Source organism: Excalfactoria chinensis, chromosome 4 (genome assembly GCF_039878825.1).
Source record: "Excalfactoria chinensis isolate bCotChi1 chromosome 4, bCotChi1.hap2, whole genome shotgun sequence".
NCBI lineage: Eukaryota > Metazoa > Chordata > Aves > Galliformes > Phasianidae > Excalfactoria > Excalfactoria chinensis.
In genome coordinates, this window is record NC_092828.1 from 82,485,183 (window position 1) to 82,511,910 (window position 26,728).

A 26,728-nucleotide genomic window follows, 5' to 3' on the forward strand; every position below is an offset into this window, starting at 1 on the left:
CAGGGCGCTGGAAGGCTGAGCGCACCTCCCAGACATCAAGCACTGCTCTCTGAGTTGTCATACAAAGCGCAGGGTGCTTTATTCCCAGCAGCCTTCCTTTTGCCCAGATGGACACGCGTGAATCCGACAGAAATTATTTGACATCTATTAAAATGAAGAACTAATAGTCTTCAATGGGATTCCAGAACCAATAAAGGCCACCACCCTACTGCGCACCGTTCCCTCAGTCTCACGTTTTACAGCTGATTAAAACAATATTCACATACTGTGCAATACTGTACGAAAAGGCTGCTCCTTGTTAGCACGGTGTTAATGCAGCACCAGCGCTGCTCCTCGGATCCAAGTGGGCCATCAGAAAGCCAGGAGCTGAGAGCAGCTCAGTTGTTGGTCAGAGCAGGGACAAGGAGCGCTCAGGAGGTCATTCATCTGAGTCCAGGTCACTGTCCCCTGCAATGGAGTGAAAATCCTCGCTGTCTTCCTCGTCCTCAGACAGGTGCACCTGGCTTAACACGCTCGGTCCACAACGCTGTTCTTCTTCTTCTTCCTCTTCCTCGGAGATCTCATACCCCCCGATGCTGCTGAAGCTCGTATCCCTCGTGTTGGACTTTGGGTCTGGCTCTTCGTAGCTGCCGTAACTAGGAGAAAAAAACAAGTGTACTCATATTCTGTCACGGTGAACTTCTGTAAGAACAACTTGGAACCACTGTGCATTAAAATGCTGTCAGCTGCGTAAAGCAAAAACCCAGCTCTCCTGAACCAACCCACTGCCAGCACCCTGATGTACCTGATGTACTCAGGGCAGGAAAAGCAACTGATTGCTTCTATCTGTCTCCTTCACTGCAGATAGAAAGGCAGAGAGTGCAACAACCACCATCGGAGCACAGCCCATCCACACGGCCAGTTGCTGGGCAGACCATTCACCCCACCCAGCACAGCCCCTCTTACAGGAAGGTTTTCATCACCTCTGCTTGGACAGAACTTGCCTGTACAACTCGTTCAGGCAGACAGTAGCAGCACTGAGGTACTGAATCCCACAAATGAAAAAAGAACAGAGAAACTAATGGCAACACTCTACGGAATGGACAGACAAGGAAAAGTCAGTCAGCATTTTCTTGGGCTGATGCAGAAAATAAAGCTAACATTGTCATCTACGCCATTTTCTGAGAACGGAACTCCTGCCAAAATGCCTAACCCTGTTCTTTTGTATGTCAGCTTCCTTTCAAGGAAGGAAGTGCTTATTCTTAGAGGAGAAATACCCACGTGTCAAGTTAATCGGTTAAGTCATCTTTAGCTTCAAAGTCAGCTCCGTTTCTGAGATGATCTATTACAATCTGTATTTGCATTGCCTTCAGAAACCACGATGCAAAGGGAAATTTAACTTACAAGGATACCTTACCTGATATTACTGTCCTCCATAACCTGAGATGTCTCCCCACCATCGCCCTCATAAGACATCATGCTCTCTTCATTGTCCATGCCCATCCGTGTGTTCTCTTGAAGAACGTGAGGCTGTTTAGGTCTCACTGCATTGGTCTCCACATCTGAATCACTGCCACTCTCACTGAGCTGGATAGCTGTGTAATAAGCCAACATTTGATCATAAATCAACTGTTTTGTTCTGGCAGGCACACACACAGATCTTTCTTTAAAGGATATGACATTGACTTAAGTGACATATACAAAGCAGTATGTGGAAAACATACTACAAATGATATTTCATACCACCGACTGAATACCTAGTTCTGATGTTATTCACTAACAACCTTACCACCCCTACTACTCGAAAGGCCTTATTTGTCAACTCTGAATAACTTTCCACCATTGCCCCTTCATAAGTTACAGAAGTTATCTCCAAAAACTAACACAACTTTTGATGCATGACAACCTCCATAGTGGAAGAGGGGAAAAAAGCAGCAAACCCTTCAGACTCCTTTCCCAGAACTCAGTAACACTGTCCAGTCCTTCATAACAAAATAAACATCTTGCTTTCTCTAAACTCCACCCAATTTTGTTTTCCATCTTGCCCTTCAGTTCTATTCAACCTTTTTATATAAAAAGAGAAACACACATGAGAAAGGATTATCGCCTTCTTCATCACTCCCATCATCATCATCCTCTCCATCTGACATGAGCAGATCTTCATAGAGGACACTGGCCTGGGGCTGTTGGGTTGATCCTTCTTCTTCATCAGCAAGGTCACCGTCTGCATCTTCAACTTCCTAGGGTGTACAGAACAGGGACACTGAGATCGCACATCACAGAACCCATTGCCATTTCCAGCACATGAATATAATTCAGAACATGGCTCACTCAGAATTGTTCTCTCGCTGCACAATGCTGATATTTAAAGCTACATTTTAATGTCTAGCTTTGTTATCATTACTGTCATCCTTCAAGGTGCCGGATGCAGCAGACAACCCTTACGATGGAGAATTCTACCACAAAGATGCAAGTTAACATTCAGATCGTGGCTGGGATTTCTGTAAATATACTCACTGGGGCTGGAGTCTTAGGTTTCCCATCATCATCCTCATCAAACCCTTCAATATCTACATCAGAGTCTTCCTCGCCCAGCCTACCTCGCCCCTGGCGCATCTGAATGGGGAACACAAATAGCAATACCATTGAGGAAGGCACTATTGGGTGTGAGCCAAAGGCATGACAGACCACAGTGGTGGGCAGGGAAACGAGAGGAGGGAGGAGAAAAAATTAAAAGTAACAAGAATAAGAGCAAAGTTCATTTCTCTTTATCCTACGATCAGGGAGCACACAGTCTCCACATACCTTTACTTGAATATGGCCATCTATGAAAAGGAAATCTCTAGCCTTAAAAGTGCCAGAGTTCTTTGTTTACCTTTTGTTTGCCAAGATATTTCTGGAAAGCATCACCAAATCTTAAAAACTGAACGTTTTCACGGGATGTTTTCAAAGCAGACACAGCTTCCATCAAGCCTTCTCCTGCCCTCCTCTCCCGTTCTTCTCCCAGTCACCATGAGTACAAAGCAGAGAGAACATGCAGATTCTGTCCCAAAGGCCATAAATTGGAAGTCGACAGAAAACCTGAAGACTTACACAAATCTAGAAGAAGGCATTCCCAAAGCCACAGACAGCCAAACCAATAAATGGAATCATTCGTATTCAGCCTGGATTGTTCAATAGCTCCCACTAGTCTTTCTGATACCAGCTTCAAACCTGTGGCCCTCCTCACCTTCTTCCTCCTCCTGAGTATTTCTTTTCATGCTCCTATTACTTTATCTCCTTCTGCTAGCTCTTCTCCTCTAACACATTTTTATTGTTGCTTAGACTAAAGACTAAGAAAAATATCCATGGTTACTGTAACCAGTTCATTAATGATGATTTAACAGCTCTAAGGTGTCAGTGGTTTTGTGGATTTTTCTTTCTTTTACAATTGCACTGTATCCACAGTAGCAGCCATCTCTTCCTAGGTGTTCGTACAGCTTCTAATCATCACTGGAATCAAGCACAATAAGTTAATTATCATCCTTCAAAACTGTAGAGTACACTTCACCATTTCCCTATTCGGAACCTGCAAGAGATTGCATATTAGCAGACTGCAGCTTGAGTCACCAGGTTTCTACTCTCAGAAGTAGTGAAGCAAACAAACAGTTGCCCTTAGGCAAAGTCTTTTGCAGCTTTTGATTCTCTACCCTTTGATTTGCAGTGCTGAAATCCCCAGTTCTCTTCACGTTTGTCTTCTTCCATCAGAGCAAATTGCACAGCTTTTGAAATGTGTTCCCTTCTCTGCCTGGGAAACCTGCCGATCTTTGTTACCTGTTTCCTGCCAAGGGATTACCTCCTTTTGGTGATTTGCTTACACAACCCATCTCTCAACCCACATGAGAAGATGGAGGATTCTGACCAGAGCTCTTTCCTTCTTTGGAGCTGTGTCCATAGCAGACAAACTGCTCTCATATTGACAGACTGAAGCACCAAATGGTATCATACATACAAATCAGATGGCCAAACTGTATGCAGAAACAGGAGATGTAACGTTCTCAAACACTGAACTGACACAAGACACAAGAGGTGAGGCTGAGATTTCAGAACTAAAAAGCAAAATGCATTTCTTGGGCACACTGTTTATACTATTAAACACTGGTTCATCAAAATAAGTATTAATTCTTCAAAGAATGAACGTGGTAAAACAGTGGCTCACAATTTCAGGTCTGAGGTTTGCAAAATAGAAGGCAGAACTACACAGCGCAATCCTGCAGAGGCCAAAACTGTAAATGGACTCTAAGAGGATTAGACAGATCTATAGAGAATAGGTCTCTCTGCAGCTCATAAAGCAATGGTCCATTTGCAGCTCCAGATGAAGGTCCCTGAGCTGCTAATTGCCTGAGACTTCAGTGTATGCATCACTATATGCTGGCATCCATTTACTCCTGGTCCCTGCCAGTCAGAAGACTCAGTTACATCAACTCCTGGTTAGAGTTGGTATGGCCCATCTCATGTTTCTACAATGGAAGTGGTATAACCACTGACACTGCTACTCAAGTGGAAGAAAACTATTTTATCACATATGAAACAGTCAAGCTTTACCTTTCAATCAATTCTATGTCAATCACTGTCTCAAGAGGCCCCAAAACTAACACAAGAGAGATAAATGGAGGTTTGGATAAAGCGCTCTAAAAGCCTCTAGTTTGTATTTAACTTGCTTTTGAGGAGCTAATGAGGAACTACTAGGTTAGGATTTTGATGAAACGCCGTTATAACACAGTTTTAATATCATGATGTGCCTAGAAGTGTTAAGAGCAGAAGCAATACCACTTAAATTGGGCAAAACAGGCTTCCTAAGAATTTAAACAGACATATAACCTATAGACAGCTCTCTACTTGCTGCATTTGCTTTTTACATTCTGGAGTCCAATTCCTGAAGACACATATGGGGAGATAAGTATGAGTCACCATGACTGCGTCTGAACTAAAGCCAAGCAGCCATCAGCAGACCTGCCATCTGTGACAAGTTTGAGAGCGTAGGAAGTGGGAGTGCACCTTCAGCAGAGAAGCAGAGGGGAAGGGTGGCCATCAGATGACAAGGTTGGGGGAGGAGCTTCCCCCAGCAAACAGAGAGGAAGAGCAGACAACTAATAAGCAATTTTCACTGCTCAGTCGTCATTTCTTCCATCAACTTGAAAAATATATATATATATATCAGAATAGATAACACTGTTCTTGAGAAGGAAACCAGCAGATAGGAAAAGAATGGTATTTTCGTCCTTCTTTCTCTGAAGCACTGGGATAGTCCTTGATTCCATCTAATTGTGTTTGAAATGTTAAAGTACATTAAATATTCCCCAGAAAATGTTTGCTATCCTGGCTCCAGCCCTGTCATCTTTATATATATGCATTGCCCAAATGTAAAACTTGTTTTTCTTCTTAAAAATAATCTTAGCAGATGCACAAATTGTTCTTAAATATCAAGACCCTCTTTTCTGCTCTGATTTAACTACAGCTAAATACAGCTTTCCAGATAAAATCACACCAGACATGCACAGAATAGAAAAATTAGTCATCTGCAGTTGGGAAGAACAACTGCAAAGAAAGCTTTGCTCTGTCTTCCCACACTGAGCATGCAACATCATTCGCTCTGGGTCTGTACAGAATAACTGACACACATGCCGCTGTTTGCTAATACAACAGTCATGAAGAGTCAAAAGTGGTGTTTCCATCAGAAGCAAAGCAGAAAAATGAAATCGCAGAGAATGCAGAAAGTACAGCCTGCTGAACATAGCAGGCATTCTTTGCTCACGTCAGCCCCTTCAACAATAGCCTAACAGAACAGCTCTTCTGGCTTCTTCTCCAGCTACAGCACTGACGTCTTTCCTTGCATTCTCCTTACCTTTTCACTGCTTGCCTTAGGGTTTCTAACTGCATCATTTACAAGTTTTGAATTTGCAACCAACATTCAGTTGCACCTGACAACACATTGCTCATTTTAAAATCACTTTTGCAAGTTGCCGGGTAAATTGCCTTCTTTGTCTCAGGCGTCTCTTCCTCTAAAGCTGCATAACTGCTTCTAATGCTTATCCTTAAAAGCAGCTGTAAGCACAACATCCAACAAGACAGCCTACTAAAAGATAAACTGAAGACAGATTGAGAACAGTCAGCAAGAGGCACCTTTAGATCAAATATTCAGGAGTGTGAAACTTAAAAACACTGAAAACCTTGCTTGGACACTTACCTGTGGAGTGTAGGGACCTGGGGTCATAGGATCAAGACTTTCCAGATCTGCCTCCTCTAGTGCTGCTTCCTTAGCAGTCGAGATGTCTCTCTCAAGTTGAGTCAGGTGCTCATCGTACTAAGAACAAAGAAGCTCGCTAAGGTTGCAGAACAGAAAACACAAAACAGAAAATAGAAAAACGTTGCAATAGACTTGTTTACATACCTCAGCTAAAGTTTGGTAACAGATGTTTACGATCTCCTGGGCTGTTTTTGTGTACTGACTGTCTGGCCCTGCAGAAATAAACAAATCTCTTTATGCATTCTTACATTTGTTCACTGTCAGCTGCTGAGACAGAAAGACTGGATTTGGTTACACAGCTCTCATGAGACAGGACCCTAAATCCCACTGCTTTCTCATCTAAGGAGAAACAAAGCAGGGTTCACGCTCAGCTAACAACGGGCGACCAGTTTATTCCAGCATCATTATCTGGGAGATAAAAGGTTGGATCCCATCAGACTCAAGTAAACTCCCAGAAACAATTCACTACAACAGGGATGTGAAGTGTTACAAACAGTAAATAAGGCACCAAGTGATAATGAAAATATCACCTTTCAAGCATCTGCTTTCTCAGCAAGAGAACAAAGCAACAATGGAGTTTAGCCTTCATAGCAGAACAGTTGCCCAGTTGTATTCAATTAAGGACAGAAGAAGATTGAAGCCTTATTTTCACCACCTACCGTTGTACTTAATGCTGTTAGCAAGGATGAGGTTAACATCATCCAGGAAAGTCTCCCTGTTCTGGTATTTGTGTTTGGAGATATTCTGCAAGAGATTGGTACCCACTGAGTAACCAAGTCTGAACACTCCTCAAGTGGCTGTTCAGATCAGGTTACACACCTTGCAGATGGTCTCTAGATCCATTGGATTAGCGATGACCTTGTAATAATCAGGAACAAACTTTTTATTAACTGGGTGATGAAATGGCCAAGACTGAAAGAAAGAAAACAGATAAAACTGCAGTGCCCAGCAAGAACAATCACTACTAGTACAGTAAACTTAGGTCTAATCTCACCATGGGGCTACTGTAACACATTGATTTTACAGCTCCGTGTGGTGTGAAGGCATAGAAATACTCTACAATCTTTTTCTAAACACCAGAAATGGTAAAATAATACTAATACTAATAATAATGGGATCAACAAAGTTTTAAAGGGGACAGGTCATGAGTCTGACCACTACATGCTCCTGTTTCTTACTCCTTCAGACACAGATAGTCCATTTTATTGGTTAAGCTTAAGGGTTTTAGTACAATACTGCCTGAAGTTCATCAGAGAGAAACAAGATTGAGTTTGTTTTGCACCTGTAAACTGCATCTCTGAGATCTCCAAAAGCAAGCACTATAATCAGTAGGAGAAAAATACGTTTGACAGTGAAAATTCTTAATAAAGACCAACGATTTTGTACCAAAGAGAGGAAGACATTTGCATCATTAAGGATTAAGAGCAGCAGAAAAAGGACAGGAGAAGTGTCTAGACTTCTGGACCAATGCTCCAGTGAAAGGGGTCACTACAGAAGCATTTGCCAATCAGAACAACACAGGCCAGCACCCTGACACTGCACTGTTTTTTTCTCCACAGGCTTTAACAGCCACAAGACGTATATTACCCTGTGATACGTAGCCACTGGACTACAATCTGCATGTTTGGCACATCGTGCTCATGCACACACATACACACTACGTACATCTGGAACTGCCATCATCTTTTGAGTGACAATGTTATCCAAAATGAAGGAAAAGGCCACTTGGTCATCATCGTCCAGGAGGGGATTGATTGCTTTTTCTAATCGAGCCAATTTATCTTCTTTCTGCAACAAAAGTAAGGAAACTCAGTGGCTGACCATAGACTAATAACTGTTATTATCAGGATACTCTGTACCAAAGAAATTCCCACTCCTTTTTTTCTTTATGAAGAATCTTGTAATTAAGAGAGAGAAATAGCCCAGATAAAAGCATACACACAAGGCAAAGTCACTAAAGTAACAAACAGGCATCTATTTTTTGAGAGAGGTTCCATTGTGAACTGTAGAAAATTGTAAAAATTCAAATACTCCTTACAAAAATTCAGGAAGTTCCCTTATTCTTCTCTCCTTAGTGAAGCCTTGTGTTCTGCATAGCCACGACCTTTATCCTCAAGCATCCACAACCATCCCTCCCTTTCCATTCTGATCCCAACTCATTCACAAAACTCACCTCCTTCAGCTTTTCGTCACACAGATCCAGCATGGACTGAGATATCTGAGTCAGCGAGTGCTTTGGCCCTGCAAACACACAGCAAGAACAGTGAGATAACTCTGGCCCCGATGGAAGGAGTACTCTGAAAACCAAACCCACTGCTCTAAATAATTTCACAATACACAAAAACAACTATTTGCAACAGAGCTATGAAAAAAACTCAGCTTTTTAATTAAGATAAAATGAGGAGTAAGCTGTCAAAATAAGAAAGGAAGCAGCAAAGGCACAGAACAAGCACTGTCGTATCACCCTGACTGCTGCACAGCTCAGAGAGAGATTCAATGCAGCTGGAAAATATTTAGCTGCCAAATGAGAGCTTTTTGGACAAAGATTTTTCTGTCAGCAGTCAGAGTACAGTTGACTTACAGTTGCTCAGTGAATCGGCACTTTTTCCCTAACAGCTGCATTATCTGCTTCAGAATCTATGCTTGTTATTTTTTCAATGCAACCTTTCTGACCATTCCAAATAGAAAAATAACTATTGCAACTAAGAAGCAAAAAGTGTAAAATCGTTACAATAAACTCTACCAGGAGCCACGTGTTCTAAGGCAGTAGCTCCAAAAGGTGTGCATGGTTCTTATTCAATAGATTTGATAGATCTTATTTGAAAGTCTCCATGCTTCACTAAAACATGTCACTGGGAAAAGCAGTTCCCATTAATTCCAAAAGCTCCAGCTCTCATAGAAGCACACAGCACTAGCAACAACAGCCTCCCTGCGCTGTTAACAGCTTACCATTGTATGTTGCACTGTTCTTAACAATTAGCTCCAGGTGTTCTCTGAACTCCTCCCGGGAAGGATATTGTCGCTTACGAACATTTTCACGCAAGGTCTGCAGATCCATAGGGCGAGTAATAATCTTGTAATAATCTTTGACAACCTTTGGATTTACTGGCGTGTGAAAGGGATATGTCTGAGGGCGAGAAGAAGGAAAGCTTATTAACATAGCACTAGTACTGTCGATCCCAATTTAATCTCCATAGGCAACAAAGCAGAATGTTTTTAAGCCATCGGTTCTTTAATTGCATCAAGGAAAACATGATGAGCTCAGCTCCACGGTGGCCAATTTTTTCTTCAACAAAATGTTCTTTAATATCATTATGAGAAGGATTCTCAGATAAAATTTTTGTTTATGCAAAACTGAAGTCACTTCTATTCTCCTATCAGCTGCCTTCACAGCAGGATAAATCAGCATGCGTCACAACAGCCAGGGGTTTGAAAAACAGGAGAAGTTCCGAGGAAAAGATATTTCCCAGATCTTTCCAACTGCCACAGGAAGGTAAGTCAAATAAATGATTCCTTCTGTGCTAGAACACCACCCACAACACTTTCCCAAGGCTCAAAAGGCTTACAAAGTAAACAACCCAGACAATCTATGCTGACAATGGTTTGCCCAAACAATGCTTGCAACGCAACAACACAGAAAATAGGAATGAAAACAAGGAGTACTGGTTTGGACTCCCCATAGGTAGCACAGACAGTGCAGGGGGAGAGGTGGCATATTCGTCTGAGGTAAGGTTTGCATCAATCTGGTGTATAATCCATTTTAACTGTGTTGCTCAAGAAGTTTTTTGGTCTGTTAGCTTAGACTTACATTAGGAAGATCCCTCATATCGTTGATGATGCCCTCCAAGATGGACGATAGCGTCACCATGGGATCTGTTCGACGTCGGTGGATGGATTTATGAGGACGCTTCAGAAAACAGAGGCAGAAAAGTTAAGGCAGCTCTAAAATGCAAAGTATGAATCTACAGAAGCCACAGCCAGTTCAGTTTACTAATGTTCTGTGTCTGTGGTGCATGCTGAGGATGTGCAGAAGTAAAGGAACTGTCCAGTTGGTACAAACAGAAACAGACACTGCAATCAGCTCAGTAAAGCCTTCACTCACATTCAGGTAGTCGCAGTGAACAGTTGTCCCTACTCGCCTCTTCTTCTTTGGAGGAAGCTGCTGCTTAGGAAACTTCAGGACCAGTGATTTCCTGCGAACCTCATCCGCACTAGTTAAAGAAAAACAGCATAAAACTTCCTATTGTGATCCAAGCCCATTTGTACCTTAGTACTGGCCATGGTCAATGACAGACACAATCAAAATGCAGTGGTAACAGCCTGTGTAAAGCCCTGTCACTTTATCCCTGTGATTAATATGCACGTGAGTATTCAACTTTTTCCCTTACCTCTCTATCAGTTGCTTCCCAAGGACAATTTTTGTTCCTTCTACCTTGATGAGTTCTTCGTTATCATTGTGAATGACTGTTTTCTCCAGCTCTTCCTCCTGCTCTTCTGTCATTGCAACAGGATTAGAAGGTGGGGCATTTGTTTGGTAGTAAAGAGGGCAAAACTTATTAGTCCTCATATGGCCAATTGCACCACATGCTCCACATTTTAGCTACAAAGATAAAAAGAAAGGTGACAGATCAGAACTCACACACAGAGTCCCAGTTTAGAGGCAGAGGATCATTAAAATCCCTTAGTCAGATCTTTTGTGCATCACAGAACAGAATGCTTCTCCAATACCCACGATTCATCACAGCACACTTAAAGTATGGATATGCTTACTTTCAGATCTGGACGTTCCTTTAATTTTTTGGGCTTCTTTTCTGGAGGGCCCTTGAGTTTCTCTTTTTCTTGGTTCCGTTTTAATCTCCGTAACTGTTCCTGGATTCTACGCCTCTCCTTGCGCATCTCCTCGCGGTGCTGTTCATCAAACAGTGCAAACTTGCGACTGAAGGAGGAGAAGAGAAAAAAACACACATCAAAACGTTCCCGCTGCTCTTCTGTCAATACCACTTTCCTAGGATTTGAACCTCTACTACAAAACTGGAGAAGTCACAGCATGTAAGGCCAAGTTCTTTAGCTCCCAACATGATTGAGGTTAATTTAGAACTTCAGTTAAACGCAGTCTTCTAGCATAGACATACTATAAATAACCTTAAGGTTACGAAATAAGCTGTTGATTTTGTTTATTCAATCTTTATTCAGTCCCTTTACACATTATATTACACCGTATGACCAAACGCTATTCCTTTCCCTCAGAACCAAACAATGGACAAAGCTCCTAATATCCTCTGAATGGACAGCTATGAAACCACCCTTTCTCTGAGCAATTACAGTGTCAGGCTTCTGCACTCACTTGTTTCCAATCACTGATTTCTCTGAGTATCGTGCAGCTTTCACAAGCACCATTTCCAAACGCTTCACAAAGAAAACTGCATCATTTCATGGGTTAGAGGACCAAAGCAGTTTAATCAAAACTGCATGAGTTTAAATGCCAAAGAAATAGAATGCCCAGTGCCACTCCACATGGCAGTTTGAATCTCATGTATTGAAAGTCCAGAAAAAATAACTGGTGATACCTTCGCTCATTGAGAGCTTTTTGATGGGAGCCAAGTAAAAGGGTCCGCTACGCAGAGAAGTCAGATAGGTGCTATAAAACCAAACTAGACAAAGGAAAGAATGGTTTCACTGCAGCTTTCCAAACTTCAGTAGCCAGCAGAGAAATGCTTGGACCTTACCAGAGCTTTACTCCCTATTCCAATATCCCAAGCATTTGGAGCATCTGAGATTCAACCCTACTAAAGGAAAGTCTCCTTTGAAGCAGCCATCAGGCCCTTCCTTCAATAGCAATGAAGCCACTATTTCCAATTTAATTAAATGCATTATATTTTTTGTAAATACAAACTATCTATGTGATACTTCCTACTCACAATACTATGAAATAGTCTACAGGGAAGGAAAAAAACAGCTGACTGGTCTCACATGAACTCTTCATCCTTGGTAGTCCGTATGCGGCAGTAGGCATCGATGACAGAGGGCTTCCTCACTGTCTCACACCTCACATATTCCTTCCCATCCTCATCTCTAAACGTGCGATAGATCTTGAGGCGGCGGCCGGTGGCAGAGGAGTTAAGGCTGGTTACTGAGGCAGTGTCATCATCTTTGTGGGAGTTGGCAGAGGCTCCTGAAGCTAAAGTTACAAAGAAGGGTTTTATTTGCCACAAAAGAAATTACCTTTTCCTTGTCAGCTACAGACACATCAGGATCTCTGTCAGAACACACTACAGTACACAGGTCCACAAGAAATCCAAGCCTGGCAACTGACTATCCCATTTGCCTCCAGTTAACAAACTACACACTGCTACAGCCCATAATACATATTATTATATATATTATATATATATATATAATATGTAAATATATATATAATATATGTATATGTATATATATATATAATATTTATATATAAAAACATATAGTGAAGGGGAAAGGACAACAACCAAAGCTACTGGGCAAAGGCAACACCTTAAATGTATATTTAGCCAGTGAATGCTCAGGAGAAGGAAAAAGCCCAAGGTATGTGTCAATACTTTCACACGCTGAAAGGCAGGACTAGTCGCATTCTGGTTGTTGCAGCTACTTACACAGCCCCTTTTTGTCTCTCCTGTCCTTTTTGCCCCTGTCTTTGTCATTCCCACTGTCTTCTCCCAAAAGCATCCTTTGCAACTCCTTCCGTTCCTGCTCTTCTCTTTCCCGAGAGAGCTGAGAACTGGTTTTCTTGTTCTGTAACATATTCTCAATGTTCTTTCCCATCTCTTCAAAGTCACTGTCTTCAGCTGAACTGCTGTCTGTGTCTGTTGACAGGATCTCAGTGGATTCCAGAACCCTGAAACAGGAGGCACCTTGAATGTCAGTTACCTTCTCAGAAATATGAAAGTAAAAGGGACACAAAGGTTTTAAAGTCAATGCTGCAAATCTCTAATAAGCCCAATGTATTCCTGTCTCAGTCTTCCTGTAATCTAAATGTCCAAATTATCAATTGTTCCAAGCCTGTCTTTTCCATTGACTCAATTTCTCTATCATCAACACTACTATATTCCTTCTCTCCTATCAGCTCTTGAGCTACAGCAAGAAAAAATGCATGAAAAGTCTGGCAGACCTAAAGAATAGGATATAGAATTGTTAGTTGCCACTCAATTGAGTTACAGCAAAAGAAATGAAAGGGAAAAAAAGGAAAGAAAGCAAAGGAAATGGGTTGGTGAACTGATCAGTGAAACTCCTCATGCTATTTTATGTGGCAAGCCATGTGATTCACTCTGCCTTTCCAAGAGGTCTATGACAGCAAAACAGCAAAGCTAACCCTTAAGTTAACAGTAACAACCAAAGCCCTCTTTGTATTCTGTGGGCCCAGCCAGGTGAATCAACAACTACACCACTACGTATCAGAGAGCCTCAGGCATTCATAGTTCTGGACTTTAAAGGTGGGGACAGGGTGGGGTTCACAGCTGTAAACATCAGATAAGAACTCACTTATTTTGCAAATCAAAAATGCGCTGACACTCCTCTTTGTATCTCTCTTGATGTTCTGCTACAGAAAACCGAGAGCCACGTGCAAATTTGCTCATAGGACCTTCTCCTGAACGAGCCTGCTCTGTAGACATGGTGCGTACCACATCAATTACTTCCCATCGGGACAGCTTTTTTATCTGAGAAGAGGAAGACAGAACAGAAATGGCTTTAGAGACTCACAACCAACGTAACTGATTGTGGATTTCAACTTTCTTACTACGTGACTAGAAAAGTGTACACCCTTTCCACCACCTGCTGCTGAAACCATCAACAAAGAGAACTTTGTATTTATCTGCTACAGGTTCAGGCTCACCTCCTCTTCAGGCACTCCAAATTTACGCAGGAGCTGTTTGGCATTTTTGAGAGAAAGCCGACGAAGATCAGCATCTGTCCCCGTTACTGTCTTTTTCACAGGCTGGGGTTCCTTATCATCCTGTTCAGAGAAAGATACAACCTATGAACAACTCGACATAAAAATCTTCCCCGGGGCCATTTTCAGATGTTTTCACTCCAACCAGTACTCTGTATTTACTCCCTTTCTCTCACACAGCTTCCCACTTACTGCTTCTTGTTCAATCCAACCCTGGGAATGATACCTTTTGCTGAGTTGGTTTGTTTGGAATCTTCACATAAGAAAATCCTTCACCACAGCCAGTAGGATCTGCTACGCCAGTCACTTCTAGAAGGCACTTGCCCTTCATAGCTGCAATGAAGGCTCGTGTGGTGTTCCATGGAGCCGTGCGCACCTGCCAGCAAGAAAAGAAACATGCCATAACAATCCTATTACCACCACACAGAATTCCAAGCTTTTCAATTTTCAATTCTTCCAATCATTGAACAGCTTGAGTTGAAAGGGACCTTAGAAATCACCCAATTCCAACCCCTTTGCCATGAGGTCTCCCTACAGTCTTCTCTTCTCCAAGCTGCATAAGCTCAACTCTCAACCTTCTTTCATAAGAGAATTGCTTCAGCCCTCTAACATCTTTGTGGCCCTCCTCCAGACCCACTTCAACAGCTCCACATCTTTCTCACGTTGGTGGTGCCAGACCTGGACACAGTACTCCAGATGGGGGCTCACAAGGCAGAGCAGAGCAGAAACCACTTCCCTCACCCTGCTGGCCACCCCTCTTTTCTCATGCAGCACAGGACACAGTCATCCTCCCAGGCTGCAAGTGCACACTGCTGGTTCACGTGTGCTTTTCATCCACCAGAACTCCCAAGTCCCCCTCAGCAGGGCTGCTCACAAATTCTTAATCCAGACTGTACTCATATGGGATTGCCCCAACCCAACTGCAACCCCTTGCACTCAACCTTGTTAAACTTCACTAGGTTCACATGGGCCCATTTTTCAAGCCAGTCCAGGTCCTTCTGGATGGCACCCCTTCCTTACATCACCCTGACAAGTACCTCATCATCGATCTTCATTTGGAAATCCTCTTCATTCTCTTCTTCTGGTGCAAAGAAGGATTTCTCCCCATAACCTGCATCCTGCAGAAAAACATTACACATGCTATTTTCTCCCCCTTACAGTCCAGCCCTGTCACACATTGCTTACTTTATGCTGTAGATGTCCAGCCAGAAACACTCGCTTACAACCTCCCTTTGCTACCTTTGACCACAGCTAGCTCAACATCTAAATACCAGGCATAAGTTCTTTGAGAGCTATTATATTTTTATCTCCCTTCTTACACTGCAGAACATTTAGCAAGCTGCCCAGTTGTCAGGGGCCTGATTTGCCTACTACAGAGCACAAATAGCTTTAGGCTGAAGGGGTTTCCTAAGCTCATTCTTCAAAGAACTATTTGTCAGCAACTTGCCTTACAGCCAACAATGAATGGTTTACCTTCAGTCGCTGCTCAGCTGCAATCATGCTGTAATAAGCACAGCACTGCTCTGGGGACACCATTGCTCTGATCTCTTCCTCTGTTGGCAATCTGAAATCCGGCTTTAAAACCCACCAGTTGGAGTCCATCCCTGAAAAACGCACGGATCAAATACAGAGTAGCATCCTACAAATATGAGAGGCCAACAATTCTTACTGTATTTCAACATTTGGCATCCCTCTGCAATGCCAGTATGCAAGCAGGACAACCCTGAAGTACCTGTGCGTTTGAAATCAGCACAGAGCTTGAGCCGCTTTCGGATGCTGCTCTCTGAGTGTGAGGGAAAGGCCTTCTTGATGTCCTCCATGCGAATCCTCCGAGGTCTGTCTCTGCTTTTCCAGAAGAGACGGTAAATGAAAACCTACAGAAGTGCAAAGAAAGAACAAAACAAAGCTGCAGGGATAGTGTAAGCAATGCTATTTTTACAGTGACTGCTCCGGACTTCCTATTTAAAGCTCATTGTTTCTTGTTATGTTTATCCAATAAGGTTTTTTAGGCCACATATCTGCTTCAAGTGCAGTCACTTTCACGAACAAATTCAGATGTATTGAATTCAATACATCTTGAATTGGGAATGTCCATGCTTTGAGCAGATAATTACATAGACCCCTCAGATCCCCAAAGTACCTTTATCATCACATACCTGCAGAAAATCTCTGATATGGGTGTTAGCTCGTTTAGAGTTTGGACCGGGTACTTCGTAAAGTGGGCACTCCTGGCCAACTACAAAAATATCCACTAATTCTCGGACATAATAGCCTTGTCGTGTCCGGATAATCAGGAAATCTGTCTCAGGCATCTTATGTAAATAGATGGGGGCCCGGAAAAGGTTGTTTTCAAACGCCTGACAAGAGGAAGAAATCACAGTTTGAAAGTTCGGTTCTGATCAAATTTTCTCCAGCACAAAATATCTCAACAAACCCAAATTCCCTATCATTCTAACAGTACACCATCATTAATAGTGGTACGTGTAGTCACAATTAAGAGAATAACCAAGAATGAAGCACAAAAGCATAACAAAACTTACAACAAATGCAGAAAGAGACCAAAGGACTCTTTGACTTTACCTTTAAGGACGTACTTTAAAGAAAGGACAAATAGGCATAAGAATGCTATAGCCATGGAAAAGAGCCCATAACACCCTCACAACCTGGGAATAGGCAACAGAAGCAAAGTCTGAAGGCTTTGCTCAGAAGCCAAGGCTGTAAGAATCTCATCAGAAAAGCAGAGTTCAGCCTTCAAAGGTAAGAGAGCTTAAACAAGCAGCAATGAGGCACTAGACTGAGCTTCCAGAAGTTCTGGTTAACCCGTGATGGCTTGGACAACTTTGGCTTGAACAACTCGCATTATTAGTTCTGTGCTTATTCTCTACTACAGCTCTTCATATTATTACTTTTTTTTTTCCTGTGGTGCAGTGGTGGACAGAATTATTGCTGCAGCAACAACAATTGGCTGTAATGGGAAATGGTTTATTTTCACATTTATCACGGCTTTTGTAACCAGTTGTTCCTTACTGCGTTCTTAATTTGTCTCCTCATCTCAACTGCACGTATCTTAACAACAGAGAAAGGTTCATCATAGCAGAATTCTTCACACCTGACTAGTACCCAAGAAGCACCCAGCAGACAATGAGCAGTGCAGTTCTCAGAAAGAACACATGTTTTTGCTCTCACACCACGAATCATGGCAAATCCATGTTTTCTATCCCCTCCAACTCTGGCTTAGCTGGATTTGCCAGCATTCAAGCAGGTTTGGCCTTCTACTTAGACTTCTCTAATAGCAGAATTTCTAATGCCATTACAGAGCAAAGTAGGAAGGATTCACCTCCTGCAATCCCTACCATTCCCACAGCATTCTGAAAACCACACAACTGACATTACAAAAACAAAGCCAACAACTGTATGTTAACTGTAAACACAGAGACTTAAAACAAAAATGAAACCGAACCTGGAACGCCTGTTTTTCTCACCTGCAGTAGCTGACCTGGATGCAGAGAACCCAGGAATGGAGAAGTGTGACAATAAACAGTCTCTCCATATTTACAGTCTGGAGCTCCTGGATCTTTGCCAGGTTTCTGCAACATGCAGTGAAAGTACAATTAGCGCTCAGCAAGAGGGAGAAGAAAATTACTGCCCAACAGCAACACTTACACACTCACCCTTTTGTAGTAATTTTTAATCTTCGTTGCCATGCCAACCTGCATCATTAAAGGAGCATTTTCCTCACTGTATTCGGCAAGAATGAGATCTCCATCCTTGCCAGTCAGGTCCTGCGGGGTGCGCATGAAGAACATTTCACCCCCGCCAGAAGCCTGACGCTCCTGCTCTCTCATCTGTGACAGTGAAAAGACAGCATCAGGAAAACAGCACTTTTAAATAGATCTGCTGCACAGATGGAGCCATAGCAGGCATCATACGCAGAGAAAAATAGCTGTACCTTAGCTTTCTTTTTTATATGCTTCAGTAGAGGTTGCACGGCATGCGGCCCAGGTTGGGACAGGGCACCAAAAGAGTATTTCTTCAGGGGAGGCCGATGAAATTGTCGAAGCTTCATAGGACCCATATGGGTGGGAAAGAACGGCTGGCGAAGTTCCACTGCTGGAATAGAGTGCTAACACGGGAACAGAGTAGTTATTAAGAAAGAATGACACACAGCATCACAAAATCATCCTCCAGTTTGGTTGATCCTTACATAAGAGAACCTAGTAATTCTTTTAGGTCTGCTGGTAGTAATACCAGTGCATTCAAACTCACTTATGCAGATTACTCTTTGACAAAAAGTGCTTCTCAATCTTATTTTCAGCTAGGAAGTTCATTACAAAGACAATCCCTCTCTCACTCTATATGCAGTGCAGTGTGACCACCTGGATGATATTGCCTCCAAAGGTCCCTCGAAGTCCCTGCTGTTTAGGGTAGTAAAACTCATCATTGGAGAGGTTCCAGGGATCCTTCACCTCTGGCTGAGACATGTTCTAATTCAATATTAAACAGAGAGTGAGACAGGTGTCAAAAAAACACATAAATCAGTCACCCCTTTCTGGTCAATCCCAACCTGCAAAACATTAAAGCTTATGCTAACCTGCTGTGGTTCTTCCTTTATGACACCGGTTTTTCCCAACAGTATTCGGCTCTTCTTTAGAGAAGATTCTTTCTTGTTTTCCTTGGATGGAGAGTTCAAAGTCATTTCTTCCTTTTCATCAGGAATTTCTAAAGAGACAAGCAAACAAACTCCTCCTAGCGTCCCTTTTCAGTATTACAGCTGCCTGCTAAGCTGGAGCTTGGTCTTTTTAGCCCCTCTGTTCAGTTTCTGAGGTGATTATCCTCCTCCAAGCTTCTCTTCCCACTTTCTCCATAGCCCCAGTTTCCACACCGTAAGAAGCCACAGAGGTGGCTTCACAAGTCAGTGAATTTCTTTCAGGTGTATATTGTTCCAGAGAAGATCCAACATACACGGGGTATCCATTGCTCAATACAATTTGCTAAAAACAAGAAACAGCACCTGTTCTGCCAAAGCTGTTCTATAAAGAGTTGAGGGTCGAGCTAAAAGGAGTACCAAGTTTGGAATTTTTTTGTGGTTTTCTACTTTAACAAAGCTGAAATTATGACTGGTTGTCATGGGTTCAGGCTAAGAGCAAAACACTCCAACCAACGCATAGAGAAATTCTTGTAACTGCCCCCATTTCCCCGAGAAAGGAAATGCAATCCAGACTCCAGCCATATAACGTACAAAAGGCTGCTTGAAGATTCCAACACAAAGATATAAGAACAAGTTATGATTTTAGGAGTCCAAATCAGACAAAAATCTTGCCTTGTAGCAGCATAAGCATTGCATATTCAAATCAAACTCCAGGAGCACTGAGTGTGTAGCAGTAGTGAAAATGCTGTCAGGTATTATGCAGAATCCTTGCTCCCACATGCTATTACTGTAGCCTGAAAGAGGCTTTTTCAGGCTTTAATTACAACCCATATTGGGAATGGCATGGGATAGTCTTTGGTTTACTTCCCTCCCCCCCCGACTTCAAACCAACATGCCTGCAAGTAAAACTAAGACAGTTGGTTCTAAAACACACCAGGAGTCAGATCACTTATGTTGAAATTAAGGGCATTGATGTTTACTCTCCCATTGCTGCTATTATCCTGGGAGCAGAAAGTACTTGCCACACTGTTATCAGAGTTGCTGCCTCTCAATCAGGCTTTTGATCACTTGCAATTTATTTTCAAAAGTCAGATCGTTTATTTCCACTACAGTGCAATCATAAATCCTTGCTCCTGTTTCCACTTGTATTTTCCCATTTGAGTCCTATTTCTGGATGCCACATACCTAGAATTATGTTTTCGTCATTTGGATCAAGTGTCAAGACAGGGGGATCCAAGTAGGTCTCCATTGCTTGATCATCCCAGATGATATTGTCTTCCCACCGGCCATATACTAACTCTTCATTATCAATTGGGAAAATGGAATACCAGGGCTTGTCTTCATCCAGGGAAACTGCAACAATCATAAGACAGATTTTTTTATATGCAAGCTTGGCAGAAATCCATTTTAGAGCTCATCCTTCACATCAACTTTACTCAACTTCCCCAGTCTTTCTGGGCCTTCTGAGACAGGAACTCTCAAAGGCAAAAGAATACTGAACTTGGAAGCAAAGAGGAAGCAGTCAACACTTGAAGAGATTTTGCTCCACTAAAACACAGAGAACCTCTAGGAATTAAACAACAAGGCTTTAACAGGTTTTAAAGCAAACATACAACACTTTCATCTACACCTTGCCACCAAGAGGACCCCACCACTACAAAGAACACAAGTGTACAGAAAAGCATATGTTACGTGCACCTGTTCATTAGGTAAATATTAACATCCTTGGTACCTTGCTGTTCAGGGGTCTGCTTTTCTTTGCCCTTTGCCATACCTAGGACCCCTGCTACACCTGGTTTCTGTGCTAGTGGAATGGGTGGATTGAGCAAAGAGCCACTGCGGTTCAACCCTAGAAAAAAGGAAAACAAAAGTAACATCAGCTTGAATTTGAGTTAGGGAGGTACTGCAAATATCTGGTATACAAAGGGTGATTTCCAGTCGGAATTAGTGTGGGTCTATTCCTACCATAACGAACACAATGTCATTATTATGGGTAAGACTAACTTAGAAAAAGTTCACCCACAGCTCAATGCTGGTCTGTCCTTTTCAAAATTACGTTTGGCTGTGTGTATATTGCACAACAATACACAAAGTGCATTTCTGTGTGGTCCTTACGAAAGGGAAAGGCTGCGTGCAGACAGTTACCACTAACAAAACAGTTGCTCTGGCTCCCAGCAGCTTCCTGTCTGATCTCAAGCTTGAAAATGATGGCCAAGCAGACACGAAGGAACTGTTCTGTGGAGTGTCTGCCCCAACCCCTTGTCGTTCTATCAGAGCAGACCAACTGACTGATGTCCACATCATGTGTGCCACTTAAGTTTATAGTCATGGTAGGTATAAGATGCAACACACATGAATGGACTAATCATGCTTAGGATGTAGTGGAGCTTTTGATGGGAACAACACAGTCAGTCCAGGTTGGACAGATCATGTACAGCTGTCCTAACATGAAATTGTAATAAAAAGCTATCTGCAGTGCCCCTCAGCATTTCATATCAAGAGCTGAACAGCAAAAAATTGATGCCAGCACCCACTAAAGACAGGTGTGATATAAGTTGATGTTTCCAGTTCTTTTCCCTTGTAGAAACAAGGCAAGATATAAGAAAAATAATAAGAATTACAATGTTTATTTGAGAGGAAAGCGTGCAGTCAGCTCAATTACAGTTCACATCGGATCACTACTTACCTTGCTGGGCATTGTATGCAGTGGCATTTCTAGTCATGCTTGACGGCAGCCAGCCTGCCAAACTTGCCCGCTGTGTTTTTGTTCCCTTGTGTTTGACATCTTCTCCATTCCATATAACATCGTCTTCCCACTGGAGCTGTGTCACCATAAGGAAGTGCTCATCAGCTAGCAGATCGTCCTTCTCATCCACCAACTCTGCATCCTGGAGGGAAATAACAGTCTTTTGAATACTGACGTTGACTTTACACTTCCAAGCTAAAGGAGAAAAAATAGAAGTCTCAAACTGTACACTGCACAGCCCTCCTCCAGAGCCACACATACTTCGAGTTACCCTCTCACCTTCTCATCTGCCTGTCCTTTAACCTCCGGCTCCGTCTTCTCTTTCAGCTTGAAGCCATAATCAAATCCACTGCCATCTTCTGGGATTCCCAGCATGTCATACCAGAGCTGTGCTGGGCCGTAGCGCCATTCTGCCACTTTAGGCTTTGTATCTGTCACCTTGTCTGTATCTCCAGCTGACTGAGAAAATTTTGATTCCACAGGTGCCATCATAGTAATCTAAAGCATAGCAAATTATGGAATGGTTATACCAATAGTCTACATATCAATAATAAGTTTATCCTTCCAAGTTGCCCAGCTCATCCTCAGAGGACAAAAGTGTATCTAAGAAATGCTTTTCCATACTTACTGGCTGCCTTAAGAACGTTCTGCAATTAGACTTCCAAGAGCACAGATTTCTTCTTGGTATAAAGAGGATAAGCTCTCCTATTGATCCCGTACCATGGATGCAGCCTTCTCAGTAAGAAGCAATCACCTGAAGTCACTGACTAGTATCTGGAGAGGAGCTTCTGCATTACTGGAATACAATCCAACCCTATCCTCCAGCTTGATTCCAGAGCAAAAGCTTTTTACTATGGAAGTTGCTGTCCAATCCACTACTAACCCCAGTGCTATCTGGCAACCCTGTCTAAGTCTCAGATATCCCACCTCATCATCTGAAAGGCACTGCTCAGGAGGGGGAGGAGCAGCAAACTCATATTCCCAGGGAGATTTTCCTTCCGTTCCACTCTCAGCTACAACTTCACCCTCCTGTATCTGCACTTCTTGCGCCAGCTCCCGATGTTTCTTCTTGCGCTTCCTTCGGGCACTACGCCAAACTGATGGGATATTCTTTCCAGGGCCGAAGAGACGGAGGAAACGCAGCACCTAAAACAGAATGAAAGCACCGTGGAATGATCGTCCATCTCTGCCCCACCTGAAATGCAACAATGAAGGAGAACATTCTAAAATTTGGAGGCTTGGCTTGTACTACAGTCCCAAGCCCTTAACAATCAACTATTCCATTGCAGTACTTCAAAAACAGTTGCTGATCCATCAGGTTGATATTAAGCATTAACAAAAATGAACACCTGGAAATTATTATTTTTATTTCCAACCTTCACAGCTTTCAAAAGATGTGGAGACTGACGAAGAGACAACGGTGATCAGCAACACAGACAAAGCTAGAAGACTTCTATAAAGCACAGTTAAGCAGCCAGAGACAAATACCGTTCAACACTGAATCAGTCTCTGATGTCAAAAGTTGAGCACCAAATGAAAACAAAAAAAGCCAGGGGAAACACCAGATTTGCACAAGGTAAGAGAGCAGCAAGTGGTTTGGAGGAAGGCAGATCTAACTTTGGTGTTAGAGACTCACCTGGATTTCTATCAGAGACCAATTAACTCATTAAATATGACATACAAATATGCAAGACCTTTAGCTTCTTAAACAAAGCCTGTGATGGAGGCACTCTCAAAACCAAGTTACCCCAGAGGACAACAATGTGTTTGACATCTGTAAGCTCATCTTTACCTTCCCTCCCCTCTCACATTTCCTCTCCTCTTGACAGCTTTTAAGTACTCAAACCAATAAATTAAACACAATAAATGCATTTGCTGCCTGAGAGAATTTTAAGGAGTATTGTAATCAATTTGTTTTCTGAAAAAAGGAAAAAGTGAAGAATTGCAAGGAGTTGAGGGCTAACAGTGAAGATTTCAAATCATTCCTACTACCAACTTTTTGTTGTTCCAAACTCTGATCCATACCTGAAGATTTAAGTAAAGGATACAAACATTACAGTTTTTTTGAGCAAGTCCAGATGAAGTTTAGAACGGCATGAAGGGAAGTTGATATTTAGCAGAAATGCCAGAAAGGAGAGTCTCAAAGAACAGCAAATATTACTTCATGCCCTCATTTCTACGAGGCTTTTTAAGAGGCTCTTGCATATGTCAGGGAAAGCATCGCAGTCTGGAAAGAGCAGGAACTAAACCAGAAAGTAATGAGATGAGCAAGACCATCTATGCAATTACTTACTATATACCCTTAATATGGTACACTTCATTCTTAAAAGGCTCACGCAACAGTTTCTGTCCCCTTGCCATATTGTAACAATACCTTGCCTGGTCGAAATTCCGGGAAGAGCTCCGTAACGTTTGGCAACAGCTTGGAAGCATCTCGCTGCACAATTCCTGCAAGAGGAAGTGTGAGTTTGCCTTCCTGGATTCTGCCTGCCTGGATTCTTGAGGTCCCACCTCGGACTCAGAATCAGAGCTGCTGCTGAAATCCACCTTGTTGGAGGCAGCAGAGGAAGGAGCAATGATGGAGGGCAAAACGATACCATCCCCATCTTCAGATACTAAGATAGAACAAGCACCTTATAAACAAACAAACAGATTTCCTCCCTGTTCCCTAGCAGAAACACACAATGTCACATCTCACATCTACTTTTTACACCATGGTATGTAAAAACCAAGCCTCTGGAGATGTTATGAGTGCCATTCTTGCTTAGCCTTTCATTTTATTGCATGTGCTCCTGGTGAAGTTCCCAGCCGCAACTGAGAGAAAGAGACTTAAAAAAGCAGCTTTGTTGTGAACATCAGTATTTTAGCAGTCATTAACTAATAAGAAATATCATACTTTACTGGGTTTCATACAGGAGCTCATCTCAGACAGTCCTATAACACTGTATAAGGACAAAGACTCGCCTTCAGATGCAGTCTGCAGGTAGAATTTTGATGAGATGTGGGTCCTTCCCACAGAACAAACTGCTATACAGCAATGTCTACTTCCTTCAGACACTCATATTGCCAGAAGGAAGAAGGAAGTATTCACTCACCAGTGGCAGCCGCATCCTTTTCATCTTCTTTCTTTCCAGGTACTGGAGGTGGTGGTGGTGGTGGCATCAGCTTGGAGTCAATGTCTTCACAGTCAGCATCATAATCATCCTCATCCTCATCTAACCAGTTAGGAGACAAGGCTGTATATTAAGCTGACTGAACGGGAAGCAAGACAACCTTCCCATCTGTACTATCTCATATCTGTTCCAACCTGATGAGAAGACCGTGCCTCTTCACTAGCTGAGCAAGGAAGACCATTCCCATTTCATAACTAAAACTCCTACCAGTTCAGCTTCCTTCACGCTAATTTGCAATATTGGAACTTAAGACACTTAAAAGGAAACTTAAATAAGAACTTAAAAGAGAAAGCCCCGTGTTTCAAAATGTGTTTCTGCTACACAGAGATCTCTGGCACCAATAAAAGAACCGAAGTGCTTTCAGTAGAAAGTCGCTTGGAAAAAGAAATCAGAGGCAAAAAAGGAGAGAAGTTAAGACTGATGTTACGCTGCAAGGGGCCAGGACCTCTACTTTACCTTTCATTAACTCTGAGAAGCACCTGACAGCCTTAATAACTCTTTTTCCTATGAACACAGGTTAAAGAATTACAAGCAAGTATCAGTATTCTCTATAGAATCCCATAAGAAGGATGTTTGTTTCTCTTCCGAGTGTAGCTTAATCCTGATGAAGAACTCATTCTTTAAAATGGGAAGACTGCAAGCAGTGGCTTTATCCCGTGAACATGGTTTCACAAAAGCTTTTATTTTGCTTCTTGAAACAACGAGACAAAAGCACCCATCAAGAGAACTACTGCTAATGCCAATTGCCCACAAACACGCTCAACTAGCTAGAGCTGTAATGTTAATCCCATTTACCTTGTCTTCCAATAGGCTGCAGGCTGCCCATGGCCTGCTTATACCTACGGCTTTCATCTTCTGCCACTTCATTAATATCTGAGTAATCAACAGCATCTTCTGTGCTTTTAACCCAACCTAAGGAGAAAAAACATCTGATCAAATAAAGCATCATCCCAATGTATATTACTAATGTCTGACTCCACTATATACTCTCTGCTTCTTTTTCTTACGGTAATAAAAACATTTAATTAACTTTTCTTATCAGAATATTTTCTCCCCGCTACAACCAAAAGCTCTGAATTTCTCCTACAGACTCACAGGTAAGAAGCTTTAGCACAAGTACTTTCCACTTACCCAATGAAACTGTCAGAAAAGCTCACCACCAAATAAACAGACAAGAAGTGTAATAACAGAACTGCTTAAATAGGCTTGCAAACATTCAACACAAAGAGTTTAACACAGGGAAAAACAGACCAAATTTCTTTACGAGGAAAAGGATAAGATGTAAAAAGCTAAAACTCGTAAAAGGGAAGGTGTACAATGGGGAACAGTTGATAAAATGGGATTCATTCTGACAAGACAAAGAAAGGCCTTTGCCAGAGAAGCTGTCAGCAGGCACCGTGCTGTTGTTTGCAGCCCAGACGACCGAGGTGCACCCTTTCCTCCCTAAGGGGAGCTCTGACGCTGCCGATTAGCTGCAGGTTCCCCAGTGCCTGACCTTCCTCATCCAGGTGGGCTCCGTCAGCCTCCGGGCTCTCGTCCTCGCTGGCTGTGATCTCAGTGATCAGGTTGCCGAGTCCGAGGGCACCCAACCCGGCCAGGTGCTTCTTGGATTCCTGGAGGGATCAGAGCCACGTCCCAGCAGGGAGGCTCCTCCGCCTCCCCCGCCCGAGCCCGGTGCCGGCAGCCCCCGCTCGGCACCCACCGCCCCGCCGAGGCCTACCCGGGCCCCCGCCGCCCCTCAGCCCCCTCTTCTCCTTCCCCTCCGCCGTGGCACAGACAGCGCCGCCCCGCAGCCAGACCCACTACCTTGTCGAGGACGCTGTCCCCCTCGAGCTGTCCGGCCTCATTGATGTTGCCGAAGAGGAAGCCGGCCAGAGAGAAGGGCTCGGCGCGGCCGCCATCCGCCTCCTCCTCGCTCTCAGAGTCCGACATCGCGGCGGCGGCGCCGGGCCGGAAGCGGAAGTGGGCG

The 26,728-nt window shown here is 42.9% G+C and overlaps 1 protein-coding gene across 1 annotated transcript; it reads right to left on the reverse strand.

The window, feature by feature from the left end:
• Nucleotides 1-122: 122 nt before the first annotated feature.
• TAF1 (TATA-box binding protein associated factor 1) lies at nt 123-26,721 on the reverse strand. The gene is made up of 39 exons (XM_072336745.1): nt 26,566-26,721; nt 26,255-26,372; nt 25,555-25,671; nt 24,682-24,801; nt 23,961-24,034; nt 22,514-22,732; nt 21,866-22,084; nt 21,527-21,728; nt 20,573-20,689; nt 20,026-20,193; nt 18,784-18,911; nt 18,569-18,676; nt 18,142-18,315; nt 17,864-18,037; nt 17,675-17,779; nt 16,349-16,549; nt 15,925-16,066; nt 15,666-15,796; nt 15,230-15,310; nt 14,419-14,568; nt 14,136-14,255; nt 13,784-13,959; nt 12,898-13,139; nt 12,236-12,443; nt 11,036-11,201; nt 10,654-10,865; nt 10,368-10,476; nt 10,074-10,172; nt 9,215-9,392; nt 8,439-8,506; nt 7,931-8,053; nt 7,085-7,177; nt 6,925-7,009; nt 6,410-6,477; nt 6,206-6,322; nt 2,497-2,595; nt 2,069-2,219; nt 1,397-1,574; nt 123-635 (listed from the first exon to the last, which is right to left on the reverse strand). The coding sequence occupies exons 1-39, from the start codon at nt 26,689-26,691 to the stop codon at nt 419-421; spliced, it is 5,583 nt and encodes a 1,860-aa protein (XP_072192846.1). The 5' UTR covers nt 26,692-26,721; the 3' UTR covers nt 123-418.
• Nucleotides 26,722-26,728: the final 7 nt, after the last annotated feature.

Bases quoted from the DNA above. Each gene is read 5' to 3' on its own strand.
- TAF1 (XM_072336745.1), bottom strand. From the start codon at position 26,691: ATGTCGGACTCTGAGAGCGAGGAGGAGGCGGATGGCGGCCGCGCCGAG. The intron at 15,311-15,665 runs GTAAACCATTCA...GTTTTTCTGCAG, and splicing joins CAGCTGAGCAGCGACTGAAG to GATGCAGGTTATGGGGAGAA. The intron at 8,507-9,214 runs GTAAGCTGTTAA...GTGTGTTTGCAG, and splicing joins GAACAGTGCAACATACAATG to GGCCAAAGCACTCGCTGACT.